The 21,285-nt window shown below is 37.5% G+C and overlaps 1 protein-coding gene across 2 annotated transcripts in view; it reads right to left on the reverse strand.

Annotated features, from left to right (window-relative positions):
* Positions 1–2,259, reverse strand: part of kitb (KIT proto-oncogene, receptor tyrosine kinase b) — a 34,319-nt gene extending 32,060 nt beyond the window's left edge. For both annotated transcript variants that reach the window (XM_038292795.1, XM_038292794.1), the window contains exon 1: positions 1,994–2,259. In XM_038292795.1, coding sequence (XP_038148723.1) covers positions 1,994–2,048 — 55 coding nt within the window. In that variant the 5' untranslated portion in view covers positions 2,049–2,259. The remainder of the gene's footprint in view (positions 1–1,993) is intronic.
* Between the last annotated feature and the right edge of the window lie 19,026 nt (positions 2,260–21,285).

Below are 21,285 nucleotides of genomic sequence, written 5' to 3' on the forward strand. Positions count from 1 at the left end.
CAAAACAAAAAGATGGGATTGGGTGTTGGTCAATTTGCTCCTTTCCTGACCTCACATTGCCCTTTTAGACCTCCTATTTCCTATTACCTTGAAGAAGCCATTATGTACCCATGCACTTAACCAAGTTCATTTCTATGAACAGCTTAATGTTTCTATGAAGTTCAAAAGAAAATGGCCCTTAACAGTAGAATTTGATTTCGCGGTATATTGTTTTATTAGGGGGAGCATTGGCCTAGTGGTTAGAGCACTGCACTTGTCTACTGAGAAGGTTGAGGGTACCCGGTTTGATCCCTGAGCAAAAGACCCTTAACCCCACACTGCTCCCTAGGCAACGCACAATGGCAGCCCACTGCTCCCCAAAGACATGGGTCAAAATGCAGAGAGTAAATTACCCCATTGTGGGAAAATAAATGGATTCATTTTTTTTTTTTTTTTTTTACATTCTCTGAAATCTATTAAAATTGCTCTCTATTTCTGATTATTTACCTTATTTGGGAACACTGACTTTAATTAAATGATTATAACCCAGCTGAAATGACTTAAAGTAATCTCCTGCTACCGCAAAGGAGGGGGAAAAAAACTGCTAATCATCTAATTTTACTTGAAAACGTAGAACCACCATTTAAGTACGACATAATTAATACTCTGCTTCTGTCTCCTTGAACCTCAGTCGGCCTCAGCAGATGGCCGCTCACACTAAGCCTGGTCCTGCTGGAGGTTTCTTCCTGTTAAAAGGGAGTTTTTCCTCTCCACTGTCGCCACAAGCATGCTTAGAGTGAGGGGCAATCAACCGGTTTTCCTTAGATAGAAAACTTTTAATCAATTTGACTGTATGATCTGGTGAACTGTAAACTGCCTTGAGATGACATGTGTTGTGACTTCATGCTATATAAATAAACTGAATTGAATTTAATCCTGAAGGCTTGAAATAGGCAGCATATCCTGTGGCAGACCATGTTATTTCCCATCTAAAATGTGATTTTATAAAACGACCACATTTGCAAAAAGGACTAAATATTCGTCATCCGAGCTTTGTTACGCACTTTATTATTATTGCTATTATTTTTATATGTGACCGTTTCTATGCATACATTTTAATTACGAAACAACTATTTCGCAAAATCTACCACTTATATTTAGAGATGTGGACTAAAGAAGATTGGAAACGATAAAATACAAGAGAAAATAAATCACACGTGGAATTTGAGTCTTTTCATCCACCTCCATTTTTCATAGAATTACTCAAATACAACCAAAGTAAACAGAGAAACAGTCATGAGGAATTGGTATGGAGAGATTACGCAGGTGCTATCCAGTGAAGGGAGCTGAGTTGTCGGTTACATGGTGCGTTTGTGTGCGTTGTTTTTTGTTTGTTCTGCTCGCACAACCTAATCCCTGTCATATCGGAGGGAACAGCCTTAATAATTAATGTTTTTACAACCAAGAGAAGCGAAGGGACGCACCTGTTGCCGTTTGGAAAAGGGTGTTTAAGAAAAAGCATTTGTTGGACATCATACATATATATATATATACATATATATATATATATATATATATATATATATATATATATATATATATATATATATATATATATATATATATATATATATATATATATATATATATATATATATATATATATATATATGCAAATGAGCCCTGAGATATGATCTGAGACAAACAGGTTAAGGGAAAACATGGTTAACAGCCTTTCCTCTCCAGGAACAATGTGGGAACTGTTAACTCTCCTTCCGTGGAAAATGGAAGTTACGCACAAATTTGCATAAGTCTGTTACAGTTTTAATGGCCTTTTATGTGCTGTCTCATAAATATAAACCTGAACTCTGACTTTGATTTCGAAGGATAAGATAAATATAAAGAACTGATAACTTGCGCGCTAAATAAGCAGAGTTTCTATAAGTGTGAGACAAAAATAATCCTTTCGGGCGTTGTGAAGCCCAACTGTACTCATCAAAAGTGTTTTTCTTACCTGTAAAGGGGAGGAAGATTAGATATGAGGCACAAACGACCCAGGGGGACCTCATTATTAGATAATTTAGGCGTCTTTTTACTTTATTCCATGCGTTTCAAGCGCGTAAATAACCATCCCGCGGTGGCAAACCGCTGATTCAGTCCACGGGTATAAAGATAGAGGACAGGTCCATCCAGAGAGATGAGCGCACAGCGGCGGTGATGGACTTCAGTAGACTCTGACTCCCTCCTGGTGAAGCTCACTCACACTGAGGCGCTTAAAGGCACAGCCTCCTCTGCTCCCTGCTTTGGATGGCTGCCACTCCTCTCTCTACACTCTGAAAAAGGCTGGGTTCAGAACAAACCAATGTGGGTTAAACATGGAAACATCCAGACCTGCCTTTGATTTTATCCTCTGGATTAGGCTTTTGCTAAAAAATTGTCTTCAAATGACAAATTACATTCTCTGGCAAAACAACAACAACAACAACAACAACAACAGCAAAACATTAATATAAAGTAGTGGCTGTTATGGTTCTCGCCTTTTAGGACTCTGTTTTTAGTTTTAAATCATCAGTTATTCTCTTTTGTTGATCTTTGGTTTATTTTCAATAACATTCAAGCAGTCTTAAGTTACTCTCTGTTGCCCCCTTGTGCCTGCCTCTTTTCCTCTAGCTCCCTTCTAGTCTCTTCCATCCACACCTGCTCCATATCAGTTGATTATCAGCTGTGCTGCTTCCATCAACGCTCTTGTTTATAGATGCTGGATATCGACCTGTTTTCCAGTGTAGTCCTGTTTCTCTGCCCGTGACTGGCTGGATGTGCTCTCTTCATCCTCTGGCATGGGAGCTGGCTCGGAGCTCGTCTGCCTGGCTGTGTGTTTCCTGGACTGGGCCGCCTTTTACAGCTGCTTTTTGTATCTCTGCTTCTGTCTGCTTGAACCCCAGTTGGCCTCAGCAGATGGCCGCTCACACTGAGCCTGGTTCTGCTTGAGGTTTCCTGTTAAAAGGGAGTTTTTCCTCTCTACTGTCGCTACAAGCATGCTTAGTGTGAGAGATTGCATTCGAGTCAATGAGATGATGCATATAACAGGTATTCCTTAGATAGAATACTTTGAATCAATTTGACTGTATGATCTGGTTGAATTGTAAAGTGCCTTAAGATGACTTGTGTTGTGAATTGGCGCTATATAAAAAAACTGAATTGAATTGAATTGATTACCCCAGTCTTTGTTCTGTCTCCCAGAGGCTAAGTTCACACTGCAGACTGAAGTGACCCAAATCCGATTTTTTGCAATCTGGATCTGATCTCTTCTTGGCTGTCTGAACAACATACAGGTGCTGGTCATAAAATTAGAATATCATGAAAATGTAGATTGATTTCAGTAATTCCATTTAAAAAGTGAAACTTGTATATTATATTCATACATTACATACAAACTCATATATTTCAGATGTTTATTTTGTTTAATTTTGATGATTACAAATGACAACAAATGAAAATCTCAAATTCATCATATCAGAAAATTAGAATATTGTGAAAAGGTTCAAAATTGATGGCCCCTGGTGCCACACTCTAATCAGCTAATTAACTCAAACCACCTGCAAAAGCCTTTAAATGGTCTTTCAGTCTAGTTCTATAGGCTACACAATCATGGGGAAGACTGCTGACTTGACAGTTGTCCAAAAGACGACCATCGACACCTTGCACAAGGAGGGCAAGACACAAAAGGTCATCGCTAAAGAGGCTGGCTGTTCACAGAGCTCAGTGTCCAAGCACATTAATAGAGAGGCGAAGGGAAGGAAAAGATGTGGTCGAAAAAAGTGTACAAGCAAGAGAGATAACCGCACCCTGGAGAGGATTGTGAAACAAAACCCATTCAAAAATGTGGGGGAGATTCACAAAGAGTGGACTGCAGCTGGAGTGAGTGCTTCAAGAACCACCACACACAGACGTATGAAAGACATGGGTTTCTGCTGTCGCATTCCTTGTGTCAAGCCACTCTTGAACCACAGACAGCGTCAGAAGCGTCTTGCCTGGGCTAAAGAGAAACAGGACTGGACTGCTGGTGAGTGGTCCAAAGTCATGTTCTCTGATGAAAGTAAATTTTGCATTTCCTTTGGAAATCAAGGTCCCAGAGTCTGGAGGAAAAGAAGAGAGGCACTTCATCCACGTTGCTTGAAGTCCAGTGTAAAGTTTCCACAGTCAGTGATGGTTTGGGGTGCCATGTCATCTGCTGGTGTTGGTCCATTGTGTTTTCTGAGGTCCAGGGTCAACGCAGCCACATACCAGGAAGTTTTAGAGCACTTCATGCTTCCTGCAGCTGACCAACTTTTTGGAGATGCAGATTTCATTTTCCAACAGGACTTGGCACCTGCACACAGTGCCAAAGCTACCAGTACCTGGTTGAAGGACCATGGTATCCCTGTTCTTAATTGGCCAGCAAACTCTCCTGACCTTAACCCCATAGAAAATCTATGGGGTATTGTGAAGAAGAAGATGCAATACACCAGACCCAACAATTCAGAAGAGCTAAAAGCCACTATTAGAGCAACCTGGGCTATCATAACACCTAAGCAGTGCCACAGACTGATCGACTCCATGCCACGCCGCATTGCTGCAGTAATACAGGCCAAAGGAGGCCCAACTAAATACTGAGTGCTGTACATGCTCATACTTTTCATGTTCATACTTTTCAGTTGGCCAACATTTCTATAAATCCTTTGTTTTTATTGGTCTTCAGTAATATTCTAATTTTCTGATATGATGAATTTGAGATTTTCATTTGTTGTCATTTGTAATCATCAAAATTAAACAAAATAAACATCTGAAATATATGAGTTTGTATGTAATGTATGAATATAATATACAAGTTTCACTTTTTAAATGGAATTACTGAAATCAATCTACTTTTTCATGATATTCTAATTTTATGACCAGCACCTGTAGATCCAACTTTTTCCAACGCGACCCAGGCCAGTTGGCTATGTGGTCCTGAATCTGATAAGAATTGTCGGAACTGATTGTCGGAATCTGTGTCATTAATACTCAGCAAAGGTCACTATTTTGGGTCTTACTATGCTTAGTGGCAAGAAAAACAACAACCATGGTGAACGATGATGTGGAAAGCAGTATTTATGTTTAACCATCTTGAAAAGATTATGTTTTTATGGTTGGCAAAGATCGCTAGATGTGCTCCAGCGCTACCATCCATGCTTTTTTCTGTAAACATAGAGCACGCTGGCCTGTGATGTCATTGCATCCTCTGCTGAGCATGCGAAACACTTGCGTTGTATGAATGCAGTTTACACAGGAGATCACATACAAGTCGCATATATTTGCAAATGTGAACGGCAATGCGAAAAATCGCATTTCACCAAAAAAAATCGGAATTGAGCATTAAGGCCTGCAGCGTGAACGTAGCCATATATACCCCCCATGTGCAGATCTTCAGTACTGGTTCCTTATTGTTTGTTGCTTCTTCGTCTTTGGCTCCGCTCATGAGTTTCCCCCATGTTTGCTGGTTATTGGTTCTCAGTATTTTTATGTTCTTGGATGTTTGCCTCAGTTTTTCTCCAGTAAACCTACAAGAACTCCTCACTGACTCATTCATCTCTGCATTTGGGTCCTCAAGCAACCTCCCCCCCCCACCACCACGTTGACAGTGGCTTAAAGTAAAAAGCTATCAATAGTCTGAACCCAATTCATTTTTGCAGATCTCTGGGTGGGGCTGTCTTTGGGAGGAAGCTGGAGAACCCAGATGTGCACAGGGAGAAGATGTAAACAAACACCAGCAGTAAGCTGTGCCTCTCATAGCTGGACAGATCGTCTACCTAAGAGCGCGTCCAGAATGTCAGCTACCAGCGCTAAATCTGCCTTCTTCGAAAAATCCAGAATAAGCCTGCTAGAAAACCATGAACCAAGAATGGAACCTTATGTTACACATATCAAAACATGGCTGATTAGAGTATTTTACTCCTGAGTTATCTACAACCTATCTCTGAACAAAGTCTTAGATTTTCTCTGAAATAAAAATGCCAATTGGAAATTCCAACCCAGGGTAGTCCTCCTCCAAGACATTAGTGTAAGCCGTCCACAGTTCAAGACATCCAATTAGTCCAAACCATTGGAGATTAGTCCACAAAAAAATGCAAGCGAAAAAATGCAAATGAAAAAATGCTCTAAACAAAATATCTTGTTACACATTGACCATCTCTGTATGATTATCATGGGTATATGGTTGATAGTTTTTTATGATTTTGTGTAGTAATTGCAATATTTTGAGGGTTTCATGTGTGTTTTTAATGATTTTACTTTATATTTGTTCAGATGTTAACATTTACCCTGTATTTGTCCCTACATTTAAACAACTGACTGTTCAGAGATTCAGTTAGTGTTGACTTACTGGTACTTGGGTAATATAAATGTAAAAAAAAACTTTTATGTATCTTTTAAGACACATATTAAAGGATTGGTTAGTTGAAGCTAAAATTGATTTTCTGATTTCTGCAAATTTCTTACCTCGGTTAGATTATGTTGATTTTTTTTGTATGAAAGCACCTTTACAACACCTTGAGAAACTGCATCATGTACCATGTTGCCCTGCCTTTTATCATTGGTTGTGGAAATCGTGTTCACCATTGTACTCTGTATGCTGTTGCTGAGTATCCATCTCTGTATGTCCCTAGAATCTCACACTGGTTTATGTTTTTGTTTTTTTATAATAATAATAATTATTATTATACTCCTCCCATTTTACCTCTGTATAAGAATAAATGTATAAAGACAAATTGCTGTATGTCTTGCATTCCCAGCAAACCCTTCAAAAGGTAGTCCGAATAGAACTGGGGAAAGCAGCATTTGAACATGCTGCCCCTTTCTTTTAGAATAATCTGCAAAAAGATCTGAACTGGACCATCTTATCAGATTTGGAGAAATTAAATCAATTGTAAATTAAATTGGGAACTGCTCTTGGTCAGTGAGTGTTTTCTTTATTTTCATATTTTATTCTTTGTTGCTTATTTGATAGAAATATTTTGTATGCTTTTATTTTTTTATGTAGCTGTGTATGATTGCATAATTCTCTTTTACTATCATAACTTCCTGCCCTTTTCGCCAGGTCACACTCAAGTGAGAGTTTTTAATCTGGTTATATAAAGGAAATGATTAAATTATTATAAATGTTTTATGATGTAAAGCACTTTGAATTGCCTTGGTGCTGATATAGGCTATACAAAGGAATTTTACAACAGTGCTGGCATCCCCAAGCAGCCCAATCAATTAACAGGTAAAGGGTAATATTTAGTTAAATTGTAATGAACTCAGAACTGAGGACCAAATATCCGGCCAGTAATTGGCACCACCCATTACTGGCACTCTGGTTTAACGGTTCAGTCCAACTCCTTAGAGCGCAGCAGGATCCAGCCGATGGACTGCCAACGAGATGCGGCAGATGCCGCCCATAGTGAAACCCGATGCAGCAGCCCCAGTGAGCAGGCAGGAGCCGAGCTAGGTCAAGGAAACTGTTAAGAAAAGGAGGGTTCTGAGATCCAGGAATCCGTAGCCTGGTCAGGGGTTCCACTCAGAACAGGAACAGACGGTTCCAGGAATCCACAGAGCTTTCAGGCTGGTTCAGGGTTCCATGAGTCAGGCAGGCAGAACATTCAGATGGGAACAGGCAAGCTCAGTAGTTTAGAGGCAGAACAAGGCATTAAAACAGGAAACCTACGGTACTGTAAAACCTGATTATGGCCAGGAACACCGCGAAAACCCCGGTACTATAAAATTTGACTACTTTCAGGAACACTACGACAAGACTAAACCCTCTTTCACAACTGGCCTACAAGAATGGGAACATGAACAAAAAACATGAGCTATAAACTCAATATCAAACTCAAAACGAAAGTCAGAAACAGCAACAATGATCTGGCCCCGATAGCTGGGCATAGACGTATATAAATAAGCAGGAGCAGGTAGACAAGATGAATGATTAGAAACCGGGCAGGTGAGGGAAATGAGCAATAAGGTCAGCTATAAGGGCAATGATCATGACGTAAATATGTGAACAGACCAATTTTCTTGTAATAAGTAATTAACCTAACCTACTTAGATTTTACAAATTAATTTTTTCCTCCTGTAGATGAGGCTTAATGAAGTCTATTCAAATTAAGGTTTTATCTTGGTTAAAAAAGATTGATCTATGAATACTAATAAGCCTCCTTCCTGTCTCTGCTTTAATCTAGCATACTGGTTGACAGTTTTTGACTTAATGTTTGGTTAGAAACACCAAACGGTATAAACCCAGCATTGGGGGTTAAAGAACTAACCCAGCAGTTTTTAGTGTACTGTCCTGCACTGGCTGGACAGCAGCCAGGCCTGTGAGTCTGTCATTTACCGGAAAAAAACAGCTTCTGTCTAAGTCAGCCTTTCTAACTTACACCGTCACTGCAGCAAAGTATATTTCAGAAAGAAAATTCCAGTCAAGAGAGACGTTACATTTAGCAGAAACTGTTTCCTTTAACATGCTTTAACAAGCTGTTATAAAGCTGCCTCCCCTCTCTTTACCTGGGTAGATGCTTGCTCCATGTTTTTTTTGTTAAATGAAGTCAAAATTTAGCAAGAAAGACACACTGAATTATATATTTATTCCTTCTTTGTCACTCATCAGTAACACACCCAGCAAAGGCCAGAATAAGTTCTGTACAGATAACATCTGGTATCCCATATGTAGGGAAAATGTATGTTTGGTCAGTCAGTTGCACATTCTATGTTCCTCAAGGAGTCATAAAAGGTTTTGGGTCAAGTCACAAAGCAATTCAGTGGTCCATCAAAAACAGACCAAAAAATACCCTAAAAGCAATATGCATTTGTAATTGCCTTTTTCCTAATGGCTCAGCAAGCACAGGTTATTGCATAATTTACTCGCATTACTCTGGACATATCTGCCTGTCAGAGTTTGCTGTTAGCCACGTATCACAGTTGCTGGTTTTTTTTATTTTGGTTATTGTTTCCTCTGTATTTTAGGAGACAAATTTGAGATAGTTCTAAAAATACCTGTGTTTGTGTTTACCACCCTAGAGCTGTTCTGTCTTATCGCAGCCCACCACAGCTTGATTTGACTAGACAATGTAGTAGTAGAGAACATTGCTTGAAAAGATTTATAGTTTCTATAACTTTGTGCTCTGTGCGAGTTTTTATCATTGAGAATAGTTGATAAAGTTCACCTGAGTGCCGCGAAGACAGAAAACAAAGGTCCAAAACCACTACTTGACCTACGATATAACATCACCTTGACATTAGTTTGCCAGTTTTGTACTGTTCTGTAAGGTTAAATTTTGTTGCATTTTTACTGTATGTACATCTGTCAAAACTCTGTCTATATGAAGGGTAAATTCTCTTCACCAGGCAGCCTAAACTGTACAGTTATTGAAAGGAATAAATTATGGACATCTTTTTGTTCTCAGGGTTTTCCAAATTGGGAATGTGACTGGGTGAATTGGAAATTTCCATATGTAACCAAATGTGAATTTAGATTTAGACATAATATCATGCATCATGTATAGTAATATCGTAATATCCATGATATTACTATCATAAATCACATAATGAATAGCTCAACCAATGCATGTGTCAAAGTGGAATTCTCAGAGTCTTTAGTCCTAACAAAGACATGTTAAAAAAATTATTTCTCCATGTTTATCATGACTCAAATGCCACAACAAAACATAAGGAGAAAATTTGCAATATAAATTGATCAATTGGAAATTAAAAGGTTATATTGTAGTAAAAAAAATTAAGAGACAACACAAGCATGAAATCTAAATACTTGAAGGGACATTTTGAACTTTGTATCCTACCAAGGACACTTCTCAGAGGTATAAAAAAACAATATTTTTTTTGTTTGTTTGCTTACACTCTGTGGGGCAGAGATGGCAAAAGTACTCACTTTCCGTACTTGAGTAAAAGTACAGATACTTGTGTTAAAAAATACTCTGGTAAAAGTGGAAGTACTGATTAAACTTCTTCACTCAAGTAAAAGTAACAAAGTACAGGCTTGTAAATTTACTTAAAGTATAAAAGTAAAAGTAGAAACCACTTTTTTCATGCCGTTGCCTACATTTTAAATGGATGTCTGCCAATAGGACTAGATCTCCGTTGTGTTCATTTTCAATCATCTCGTCGTCCACGCTACTATGCTAACGCCACCGCCACCAAGCTGCAATGATTTGCCGCCAATGAATACCGCCGAATCTGTCGATTCATCTTGTAGTGGTGCGTCAAATGCAACGTAGATTCCCATCCAATTAGATTGAATTTGGTATTGATGACGTGAAAAATAATAACGGTAACTCCATTGAAATGATTCAAAACTAAAGTAACGAGCCAATTTTTTTAAATGTAAGGAGTAGAAAGTACAGATATTTGTGTAAAAATGTAAGGAGTAGAAGTAAAAAGTCGCCATAAAAATAAGTAGTAAAGTAAAGTAAAAATATCAGAAAAATCTACTTGAGTACAGTAACGAAGTATTTGTACTTCATTACTTCCCATCTCTGCTGTGGGGTAAACTTTCATATTTAGTAGTGGAAAAGAAATAAATCAACTTATAAAGTTTAGAAAAAGTTAATTACACTTCAAGAGCATTTAATCTCTACAACTTGTTTAAAATATTATATTTGAACTTAATCGTCCTAAATGCTAGGAAGATGATTTAGTTCAATATGATGTCCCTCTTAGGTTTACTTAGCAAAATTCATCTTGAACATTAATGTGTGAACATCTGTGTATGCAAAATAATAGATCTGAAGGTTACCATCACCAGAGGTAGGTAGAGTACCCAAACTTTGCACCTAAGTAAGAGTAGCACTACTTCATCATAATTTTACTCCAGTAAAAGTGAAAAGCAGCCATACAACATTTCACTTAAGAGTAAAAAAGCAATTGGTAAAAAGTGCTTATTACTTAAATACTGAGTAATTTTTCATAAAGTCTGATTGAATGTTTTACAAATGACAGGCTCAGTATAATAGGTTCCAGTATTCGAGGCGGACAAACAGATTTCTCAAAAGGTTTAAGGGAAACAGAACTGCTGTGAGCAGCGTCAGAGTCTAAGGCATGAACCTCTGCAGGAGGAGAGAACAGGTTAGTGACCAAGTTTTTCTGGAGGTGCATGATAATGAACGTGTCCTATTGTTCAGTTCTGCCCCAAAGGGTAAGGTTGGTTCCAGCTGGTGGGCTGCAAACGCGATGTCACCGTTCCAAGTTTGGTACACAGACATGTAGAAATCCAGCAGGAGTCCGAGGACAGGTCAGGCAAACATATCAAAATGAGGACAGGCAGGCTCAGAGGTCCAAAGACAGAACAGGTCAATATCAGGCAGTCAGAAGCACAAGACTGCTTGAAAAACTTCTCACCACTGGCTTGAAATAATCTAGCACTGATGACTGGTTGGAAGGCTGGTTAAATAGAGACTGAAGCAGGTGGATCAGATGAGTGGTAATGAGAAACTGGGCGGAGATGGGCAGGTGAGTGAAATGAGTAATCAAGCCAGCCATCAGCGCCAAGATCATGACAAATAAATTATGTTAATTTACAAAATATATAAAGTTATCTGCACATTTTGAAAATTAGATAAGGAAATAAATACAAAACATTCATTAATTACTCGATAACTGCAGGAGGAAGAAGAAACACTTCAAAAATAATTGCAAAGAAAGTTTTCTCTATAAAATCCCTCATGTTTTATATACATGGATTAGAAATTAAATGAAAAGTAAAAGGACTTGAAATTTCATTGTGTTTAATAATGTTTTTTACTAACAAGAAACTGGGTCGATATTGCTGGTAAGCAGTTCTTTCGTTTGTGTGACTTTTACAGTCAGTAGGCAGCACTAACTCGCACTACCTACTTAGCATACGTATGGAATGATGAGGCTCCTTCTAGTCTCTTCTCTGGGTCACAGCACTTGAACCAAGCAAATAAAATCTATTCATTAGCATAAACCCATCATTTCATTTAAATAAATTAGGTATTTGTTGTTTTTGTTTGTCTGTATGTAATGAAGCTCAGCATTGATCCTATGATTTAGCTACAGACTTTTATCATCAGCAAGCATGTGGTGACAGTGGGAAGAAGATACATTCATATACATGATTGTGTTTGTTTTTCTTTTACATTTTTTGATACAAAATTATGTGAATAAATACATGAATAAATCCAAAAATGTTACTTTAATGAGATCTGATAAACTTTGATCCTTCCAGGTGTAGTTTGACACCATCTGGTAAATGTCCCATCCACAGACAAAGGACAGTAGCATCCGAAGGTGTCAAAGAACAACGCACCAGTGGTCCAGCTGCCCATCTGCTCCATCAAGATCTCAGTCTCTGAGCATTTGTCCACAAGGATCATTCATACGTATGTCCGCTGTCCACTGAGTTCACATGCCATTTGAGAAGTTTATATGCCTTCCCTGTTACATTATTCATTATTTAGCTGCGTGTCTGCAGCAGATCTGGGCTGACTCAGTTTGACTTTGCCTGTGTGTGTATCTGTGGATCTGCAGCGTGACTCACTCAGTGCTTTTAGACAGATGAGGACAGCGGTCTCACTGAGGGCAATGGAGGTTTTATACAAGAAAAATAGCCACTTAAATTGAATTACGTAATGAAAAACATTCCTCCCTCTCCTTGCTCCTCCCTCCTGTTGTTCCCCTTCACCTTCCTTCTCCTCCCTCCTGTCTCCCCTTTTTTAGTGACTCACACACACATGCATCCTAACTCAATCACCTGCAAATGGAGCTATCTTCACACCCCCACCCCTCCAGGCAGCAACGAGCATTGTTTTTGACACATGCTGGACAGCAGAACGTACACACATTTAGACACACAAGCAGTTCAAAGGAAACCTCATTGTTCCTCCCTGTAATGATTGGCTGAAAGCGAAGGTTACGTTTTTTTTCTTCTCCAATGCAATCCAACTGTTCTCTTTGTCTGCTGAGTGGACATTATAAACCTGATATCTGTCCATTTGTCTCCACTAGACTACGGTCAGAGCAGGAATGTTTTTTTATATCAACTTTGTGTGGTTGTTAAGTGTCCATCGGTGGTTCTGTTATTGTTCTTTGCTTTTCAATAATGTAGAAAACCAGACTAAAAGCTCAGAGAAATAAATAAATATTCAGTTTTGTTCCTACAAAGAAATGTAGGACTTTTAATTTGATAGAACATTCTGTTTATTTTTTACATCTAATATCACAAGCTAATTTAAAGAATAAAATATATAATCGGATATGATACATTTAGTCACTTTTCAACAGCAGACTTTAATATATATTTTTGGGACAGCGCAACACAAAGAGCTGTACTGCCTAACTGTAAAGTGGAGGGGAACATGATTGATGATTTTTAAACTGCTTAGAATTATGAATTTGAAAAATACTGCATCCATTTATGATCATCATCCCCAGTCAATACACTGTAAGATCACCTTTTTCTAAAAAACCTGCATGTGTTTTGTGGTATATCTATACGTGTTTTGATTATAGAGCCAGAAATATTTGGCTATTCTTCTTTGAACAGTGGCTCAAGCTAAATAAAACTCATGGTAAACAGCATTTTTAAAATCCTGGCACAGATTCTTAATTAGATTTGTCACAGTGATGCTGGAGGTTTGACAGAACCCAAGTGCAGACTGAAGCTGAAGCAAAAATCCAAAAATATAAATCCACAAAAATCCAAAAATGCTCAAAACCAAGAATACTCACAACAAGAAGGGGACAAAGTAATGACGACAAACCAGCAAAGAGTGACTGAACAAGAGGAGACTATACCGTATGGCAGAGAGAAACAAGGACCAGGCTAATTAGCAGATTGGGAACAGGTGTGAACAGAGGCAAGAAGGGAGCTAGGGAAAAGGAGACTGACACAAGAGGGCAAACAGGAAATATCTAAGAACTAAAATACAATCAAAAATATTTGGAACTCTAGAATTGAAATAAGACCAATGAAAACTCAAAATAAAACTTGGACAAAACCAAAACCATGACAAAATTTAGGTCTGGCCTTTGATTGGTCCTTTTAAACCCAATTTGCTTTGATCTAAACCCATCCGTTTTTGTTTCACATATTTTGCTACTTTTAATAGGCTTTTCTCCAATATCGCCTAATATTCCCCACTATCCTCTTTCCCATCAGCTGTTTTCAACTTCCATGTCCTTATTAAAAAAAAAACTAATCCTACCCACAGGATTATGCTGTTATTACCATGATTTGTAGTAGTGATAGTTTGTTAAGGTAATGTGCTAACAGAAATGTCAAAAGTATTATGTTTATAACTCAAATAGAAGTTGAACGCCTATTGTTTAAAACACTTTTGTAGAAGTTAGAGTATCAACTTCAGTCTTTACTCAGGCAAAAGTATAAAAGTATAATTTTTTAAAACTACTTCCAAGTATAAAAGTAAAAGCAAGGCAGGTAAAAATTTTAAGGACAGATGATTTACTGCACTGCCCTATTAAAAGAAAGATTTTCAAAAACTCTGGATGATATCTTCCTTATACTTATTTTTTATTTTTTAGTTTTATAACTAATGGCAACAGTGTTAAATTTAATTTTGCATCATATTGAAAAGCTATTTATTTTGGTATGTAGCGAACAACAAGTTGGTGCAGCACAAATAAAGTAATTGTCTGGATAAAAGAAATTATTATTATCAATTTTTTTTATACAATCAGGCCATAAAGAGCTTAATGAGCTTAAATTAAACAGGAGTAGAAAGTAGAGAAAATTGCAAAAGAAATGTAATGAGTAGAAGAAAAAAGTTGTCTAAAAAGATAATTATTACAATAAAGTATTGGACAAAGTGAAGAAAAGTAAGACTGTTAAAATCTCTACTTAAGGTAAAGAAGTATTTGCGCTTTGTTACCTTGACACCTCTAACCACCACACACAGCATTTTGCTTCTTTGAAAAATTGATTTGGTCTCACCTCAATGATCAGCTTCCACCAATGAATTGCTTTGTCCAAGTTAAAGCATTTTTCAACAGTGCTCTTCCTGCTACCCTCATATATGGCCTAAATTTAGTGTGTGCAACTAACTGTTGTCCTGTAGACGGAAAACACTAAATTTAATCTAAGAAAAATATATACATCTCAGAAATAAAATAAAAAATTCCTTAGTTTGTATCAAAAACATCTGAAATGCCTCTCAGTGGTTAGAGTAAAAGCACTGGTCTGTGGTCTAATCATTTTATTTCCACCACCTTAATCTGCTGATGGAAGCTAATGTGGCGTGCTCATAAGTCTTTGCTGTCTGCGTTTAAGACAGTATTCTCCTGAGGCACTGCTTAGCATGTTTCAAGCATTGGGATGGTAAGGTGGTTTCTAGACCTTACTCAACAAGCTTGGTGCTGCCGGCTTTAGGTTTGCACCTCAAAGTCAAGCTCTCAGGCTGACAAAAAGAGCTCAGACAAGAGTTAAAGGTATAGTGGAGGATTTTTGTGATTTATTTATTTTTTTTTAAAGACCCGCCCTCATCATGCTTCAATCACTGGCTGAAACCATAGCTAACCACACATATATTCCTGAAAGTGCGCATGGGCAGAAAAAGGATGGCTTTACATAAACATGTCACTAGAATGTTGACAATTAGGAGGACCACTTATTTTGATGATCCACCTGGAAAAAGAACATCTTCCACTATACCTTTAATTAAAGATCTTTATTTATGGTGTTTTTTTTTCATTGGATTTTCCACTGAAGGAATTCACAAAACAAAGTTTTGTAGAAGTGCATAAAAGACAAAAATTAACTAAATGGTCTATAACTGGGTTGGTACCATTACAAAAGATTCAAGGGTTGAACATAGGTAGACAAATCTTAAAGGGGAACACTATTTTTTTCTTTTACATTGGCCCCTTGATTTTACGTTATTACATTATGTTATACTCATCCATATAAGTTTTGTGTCATTTTGAACCGTTCTGAAGATATTCCGTTCGGTTATATCCAAGTAACGTCTTCCTGTGGGCGATCGACTTGAAGGCACAAACTGAACTGTTCATAATTTATTCTTTATGGTACAGGAACATTCATAGCATTCATAACATTCACTGTCCCACAGACATCCACGGTTATATTTTTTATATTTATACAAATTTTTTTAAACAAAGCGGAGTGTGTATGACGTCATCCAAGTATAAATATAAAAAATATAACCACGGATGTCTGGGGGACAGTGATTCGCCTACATGTTATGAATGCTGGCGTACCATAAATGATAAATTATGAACAGTTTAGTTTGTGCCTTTAAGTCGTTGCCCATAGGAAGACGTTACTTGGATATAACCGAACGGAATATCTTCAGAACGGCTCCAAATGACACAAAATTCATATGGGTAAGTAAAACATGATGTAATAGCGTAAAATCAAGGAGCCAATATAAAAAAAATGGCTTTCCCCTTTAAGAAAACATCCTTAAAAAAAAAACATCTTTAAGTAATGTCATAAGAAATGTGTGTAGATATTTCTCTTGACATAACAAATGGAAAATTGATCAAGTGATGCTATATCGTATACAAATTATTTCCATATTGAGTCTTATCCTTCCTACCGGAAAGATTTTAATGTCTGGAGGAAAAGAAGTTACTGGAAAATCCCTTCATTTTGTTCTCAAATCTGGAATACACACCATCACAAAAATACCTAATTCTTAATTACAACAATTCCAATCATAGTTAAATGAAGCAGGTTCCGTTTCCCAACAGATGGATCTTTGTGTTGTGAAACAAAGGAGGCAGAATATGCCACAATAAGCTGTGGAGGCATCACACTGCTGAGATAACCGCATGTTTGATCCAAAGAGATGATGTGGATTGAAAATGTGTCAGCGCACATATCTGTAGAAGCTAATATGAGTGTGGGTAATTACTGATAGCCTCATGATCGTCCTCTGTCTGGATAAACCCGATTAGCATTGAATAGGCTGTGAGCCACCCTAATCCACCGTAAGCAGAGAGGGATGGACACAGGCGGTGAGAGAGTTGAGCTGAAAACAGAGAGAGTGTGGAGGAGAAGAAGGAGAAACAAAGATAGAGTGAATGAAGGGCAGGGAGGAAGATAAACGGTAGGTAGGACAGAGCAGCAAGGAAATAAACAAGTAGAAACAGCAAAGGCCATTATTTGCAGTTATTGGCATTTCAACATTCATTTCTTTACTAGTCATGTTTTCATTAAAAGTAAGTTTTATTTTATTTAGTTTATGTTTATGGAGATAAATAGTCATACAACAAATTTTTATGCATTTGTATTCAGGACCATCTGCAGATTTATCACACAAACAAGAATCCTAGAGCAACAACTTTTTTTATCACTTGTCAGAAGAATCTCATACTTTGTGCTATAATAAAATACTTTCACAACTGAATCCAGGTTATCTAAGCCCTTTTACTAAATTGAAAGTGGGGGTTTCGTTCTTTAGATTATGAAAGATTTGTTACAAGTTTCAGCAGCTGTAGCTTTAGGATTCCTATTGGGTTGCACTCAATTTTGTTTTGATTTAAGTTTTCTGGACGCTTCTTGAAAGGGAGACAAAACATGTGGAATAAGCTGATAGATACATAACCCAAAAGGCATTGATTTAAACAATTTAGACTATTTGGAAGAACATCACTCTAAATTAAATAAGTTTTGTGATTGCAATTTATCACTAGTTTAAGGGGTATTGATTTCTCTGCAAGTTAATGTATATTATCTGTAAAGAACAAACCAAGCTGGACAAACATGCTTCGAAAAGATAGATAGATAGATAGATAGATAGATAGATATGTAAAAAAAAAAAAAAAAAAAAAAAAAAAAGAGGAAGCAGGAGGACCAGAGCTCTTTTTTGAAGCATGTTTGTGATTATTTGGTCATTATTTCACCAAAGAAATTTCATTGCTTAATATCCCTAATTAAACATCTAAATCAGGGGTCTTCAACATTTTCAAAGCCAAGGACTCCCAAACTGATTGCGAAATGGAGCGGGGACCCCCTAATTAAATGTATTGTATGAAATTGTGTTCTATCAATCTGGTCCTATAGTCACTCTATTACATATGGAGTCATGTAACGAAAGTAATTTCTCTCTGGGATTATTAAAGTATTTCTGAATCTGATTCCTTGTTGATGGGACAGGTGTTGTGAATGAAATGGTGCCCAGGTTTGAAAGAGCTCCTGTGTGTCGATGAATGTGTGCATTGATGACTGAAAGACATCTTCTGCTTTCATTTATCTGTTTACTACAGTGTGTTGAATTCATGTTAATGTGAATTTAAATACATTTTAATTAGTGCAAAAACTTGCAGGAGGGAATATAAAAAAAAGTAATCAACCAAGACTTTTGCGACCCCCATGCAGTACCTCCGCGGACCCCCTAGGGTTCGCGGACCCCCTGTTGAAGACCTCTGATCTAAATAGTTTCAACTACCATCTTCAAATGATTTCACTTTAACCCTTCTTAGATGTCTGAAGGAAAAAAAGGATAAAATAGAGCAGAGTATCAGACTAAACGCTCATGTTTTCTTCTTAAAGTGGAACGCTGTTTTTTTTTTTACACTGGCCCCTTGATTTTACGCTATTACATCATGTTCTACTCACCCATATGAGTTTTGTGTCATTTGGAGCTGTTCTGAACATATTCGGTTTTGTTATATCCAAGTTATGTCTTCCTATGGGCAACGAGTTGAAGGCACAAACTAAACTGTTCATAATTTATCATTTATGGTACGCCAGCATTCATAACACGTAGGCGAATCACTGTCCCCAAGACTTCACCCGTTATATTTTTAATATTTACATTACATTTCGATTGCCAAGTATGCCCAAAAGTCATTTAATGAAATCCTCATGTCTATTGGCTGTTAGCAATTTCAAAAAGGGTAAAGAATAATTTAACTAAAGGTTATTGGTTCCTGATTAAGCAAATCATTTACTAAAACATTTTTTGGCCAAATAATGTTTTATTCACCTCATGGATTTGCATTGTGAATTGGTTTGAAAAAACTCCAATTTCTCTAAATTAGTGAAAAACTAATTTGATCATATCCCAAATACTTCCAGATAAACTTTGGTTTTTCAAACACAAGATCCATCTTAAACTGTAATATGGTTTTCAATCATGTTTCCCCTTCCTCTTTGTACATAGTAGTTCAGTTTAGTTAATTTCACTAGTTTTAGTTAAGAGTTTTAAACTGAAGTATGTTTGACCTGGAGCTGAATGATTTTTTGTAAATAAACTCTTATTTTGAACAGAAGTTGTGGTGAATTTATTCCATGTATGTTCAGAATTATCTGTTTGACCATGTGACCATGATTTGAGCTCGAATCACTCTTTCATTTATTTTTCTAACACAAAGCTAGTAGGGTGTTTGCTCCCAGACAATATATGACAGCCCAAATGTCATCTGATTAAATAAGACATTTACCACCCTTACCGGGTTGGGCATTAAACATCTTAAAGTATCAGAACATAATATGAATTCCCAGTTATTCACAACAACCTACAGAGGGTAGTTCCACTACTGCAGTTAACAGAAAGCCACAGGTGGTATTTAGTTATTATCACCCAACAATGTACAAAATCAAATGCTCTCAAAAAGAATTTCAACATTAATCTAAACATGCATGGATGCTCTTGCACAGATGGGGATTACTCCCAAAGTTGCACATAATGCCAACTGCAGTAAACATGCAGCAATCACAGACTACTGCAGAAAGTTAAGCACAACAAAACAATAAGGAACTAAAGAGAGATCTGATGCCGAGTTATAATCCACCCAAGTGTCAAATGATCCTAAACAAAACTAACAGAGAAACGAAGCCGTGAAAGTTTCCAGTTTAAAATTGGAACATTTTATTTTTTCTGAAAGTCCAATTTAAAATTCAAAAGGCTCAGGTGCACAAAAGGCCTTTAAAAAAAAATGGTAAGAAGATGAGGCATGAAATGAGGTGAAAAATGAATTAAAATGAAGCGCAGGGAAGCTGAGGGAACACGTCTGCAGGGGAGATCAGTTTAAAGGAGACAGAGTGAATAAAATAAATGCAATTTCCATGATCAGTTTAACTCAGAAACCATTAGCAGCCATCTCTGACGTCCCCCTCAGTGTGTTTGTGTGTGTGCTTTAACTACGTGTATGTGAGAAATTACAAAGAGCCACATGAAACTCACACGTATGATATGATACGTTAGATGCTCATGATATGAACCCCCGCAGGGGTCTCACAATGGAGAGAAAAATCAATGCACTCCTAACTATAACATTACTCCCTGTGAGATAGGAAGGTGCTGCACATGTACGGTGAGTCTCCTTCCAGCAGCAGGCAGATCAGCTTGGATGCTGCTCATGCCTCTGTGTGCAATCTCTGTGATGGCACTTAAAGTGAAAGAGAAGAGCTGGAGACAATCCACAAAATTTCCGAGTCATTTACTGAGCAGCTAAACAGAACCCACTTAAACAGCAAAAGGCCATAAAAGCATTAACGGAAACCTCTTGCAAACAGAGCCAGAAGTCACAAGAGTGGGTTTACTGATGATGAGTCCACAGCTGCTCTACGTCGTAAAAAAGATAGAGGCGCAGCTTTCTGTGAGTGGAAAAGATATTGGTGCAAAACATGCTAAACATTTTGTTACTTTGTAGTCCTGTCAGGATTTGGTTATGGATTTGTTGACCCAAAAGCAGAGGCAGGAAGGTAGAGGTGAATTTCTTGGTAATTCAGTGAATGGTTTACTGAAAACAGAGGCAGGTAATCCAAAAATCCAAAAAGAAAACAAAGTCCAAACTAACAGGAAACCAGGAGTCCAAAAGTCCAAAAATCAAAACAAGAAAACAAGTAAAAACGAACCAGAAACCATGGAGACAGCAGGGGGATAACTAACACAAGGTGGAAGGCTCAGAGAGACGGAGTTGGAGGAAGTTTGACAAGAACCAGCACTGAAGAACTGCACAGAGAGAGTATTTATGGGAGACTGAAACAAAGGGAGAGCTAACGAGCAGATTAGGAGCAGGTGTGAGTAGAGCAGAAACAAGAAAGGGGCAAGGGAAAAAATGAGAACTCAAGAGGGCAGCAGAGAGCAGCAAATAAAAACCTGAGAACTGAAAATAACCAGAAAACACAATAAAATAAGAATTAAACTAAAAAAAATCTTGAAAACAAGGAGCAAAGCAAAACTGAACATCCAAAAGAAAAAAACAGAACAGAAACAGAACTCTAACCCCCAGATTCCACATACTCCGTCAGCGCTCCGCCCCGCTGACGTACGTCGTGCGGAGCGCTTG

The sequence above is a fragment of the Cyprinodon tularosa genome, unplaced genomic scaffold (assembly GCF_016077235.1).
Source record: "Cyprinodon tularosa strain WSP-4 unplaced genomic scaffold, ASM1607723v1 ctg318, whole genome shotgun sequence".
NCBI lineage: Eukaryota > Metazoa > Chordata > Actinopteri > Cyprinodontiformes > Cyprinodontidae > Cyprinodon > Cyprinodon tularosa.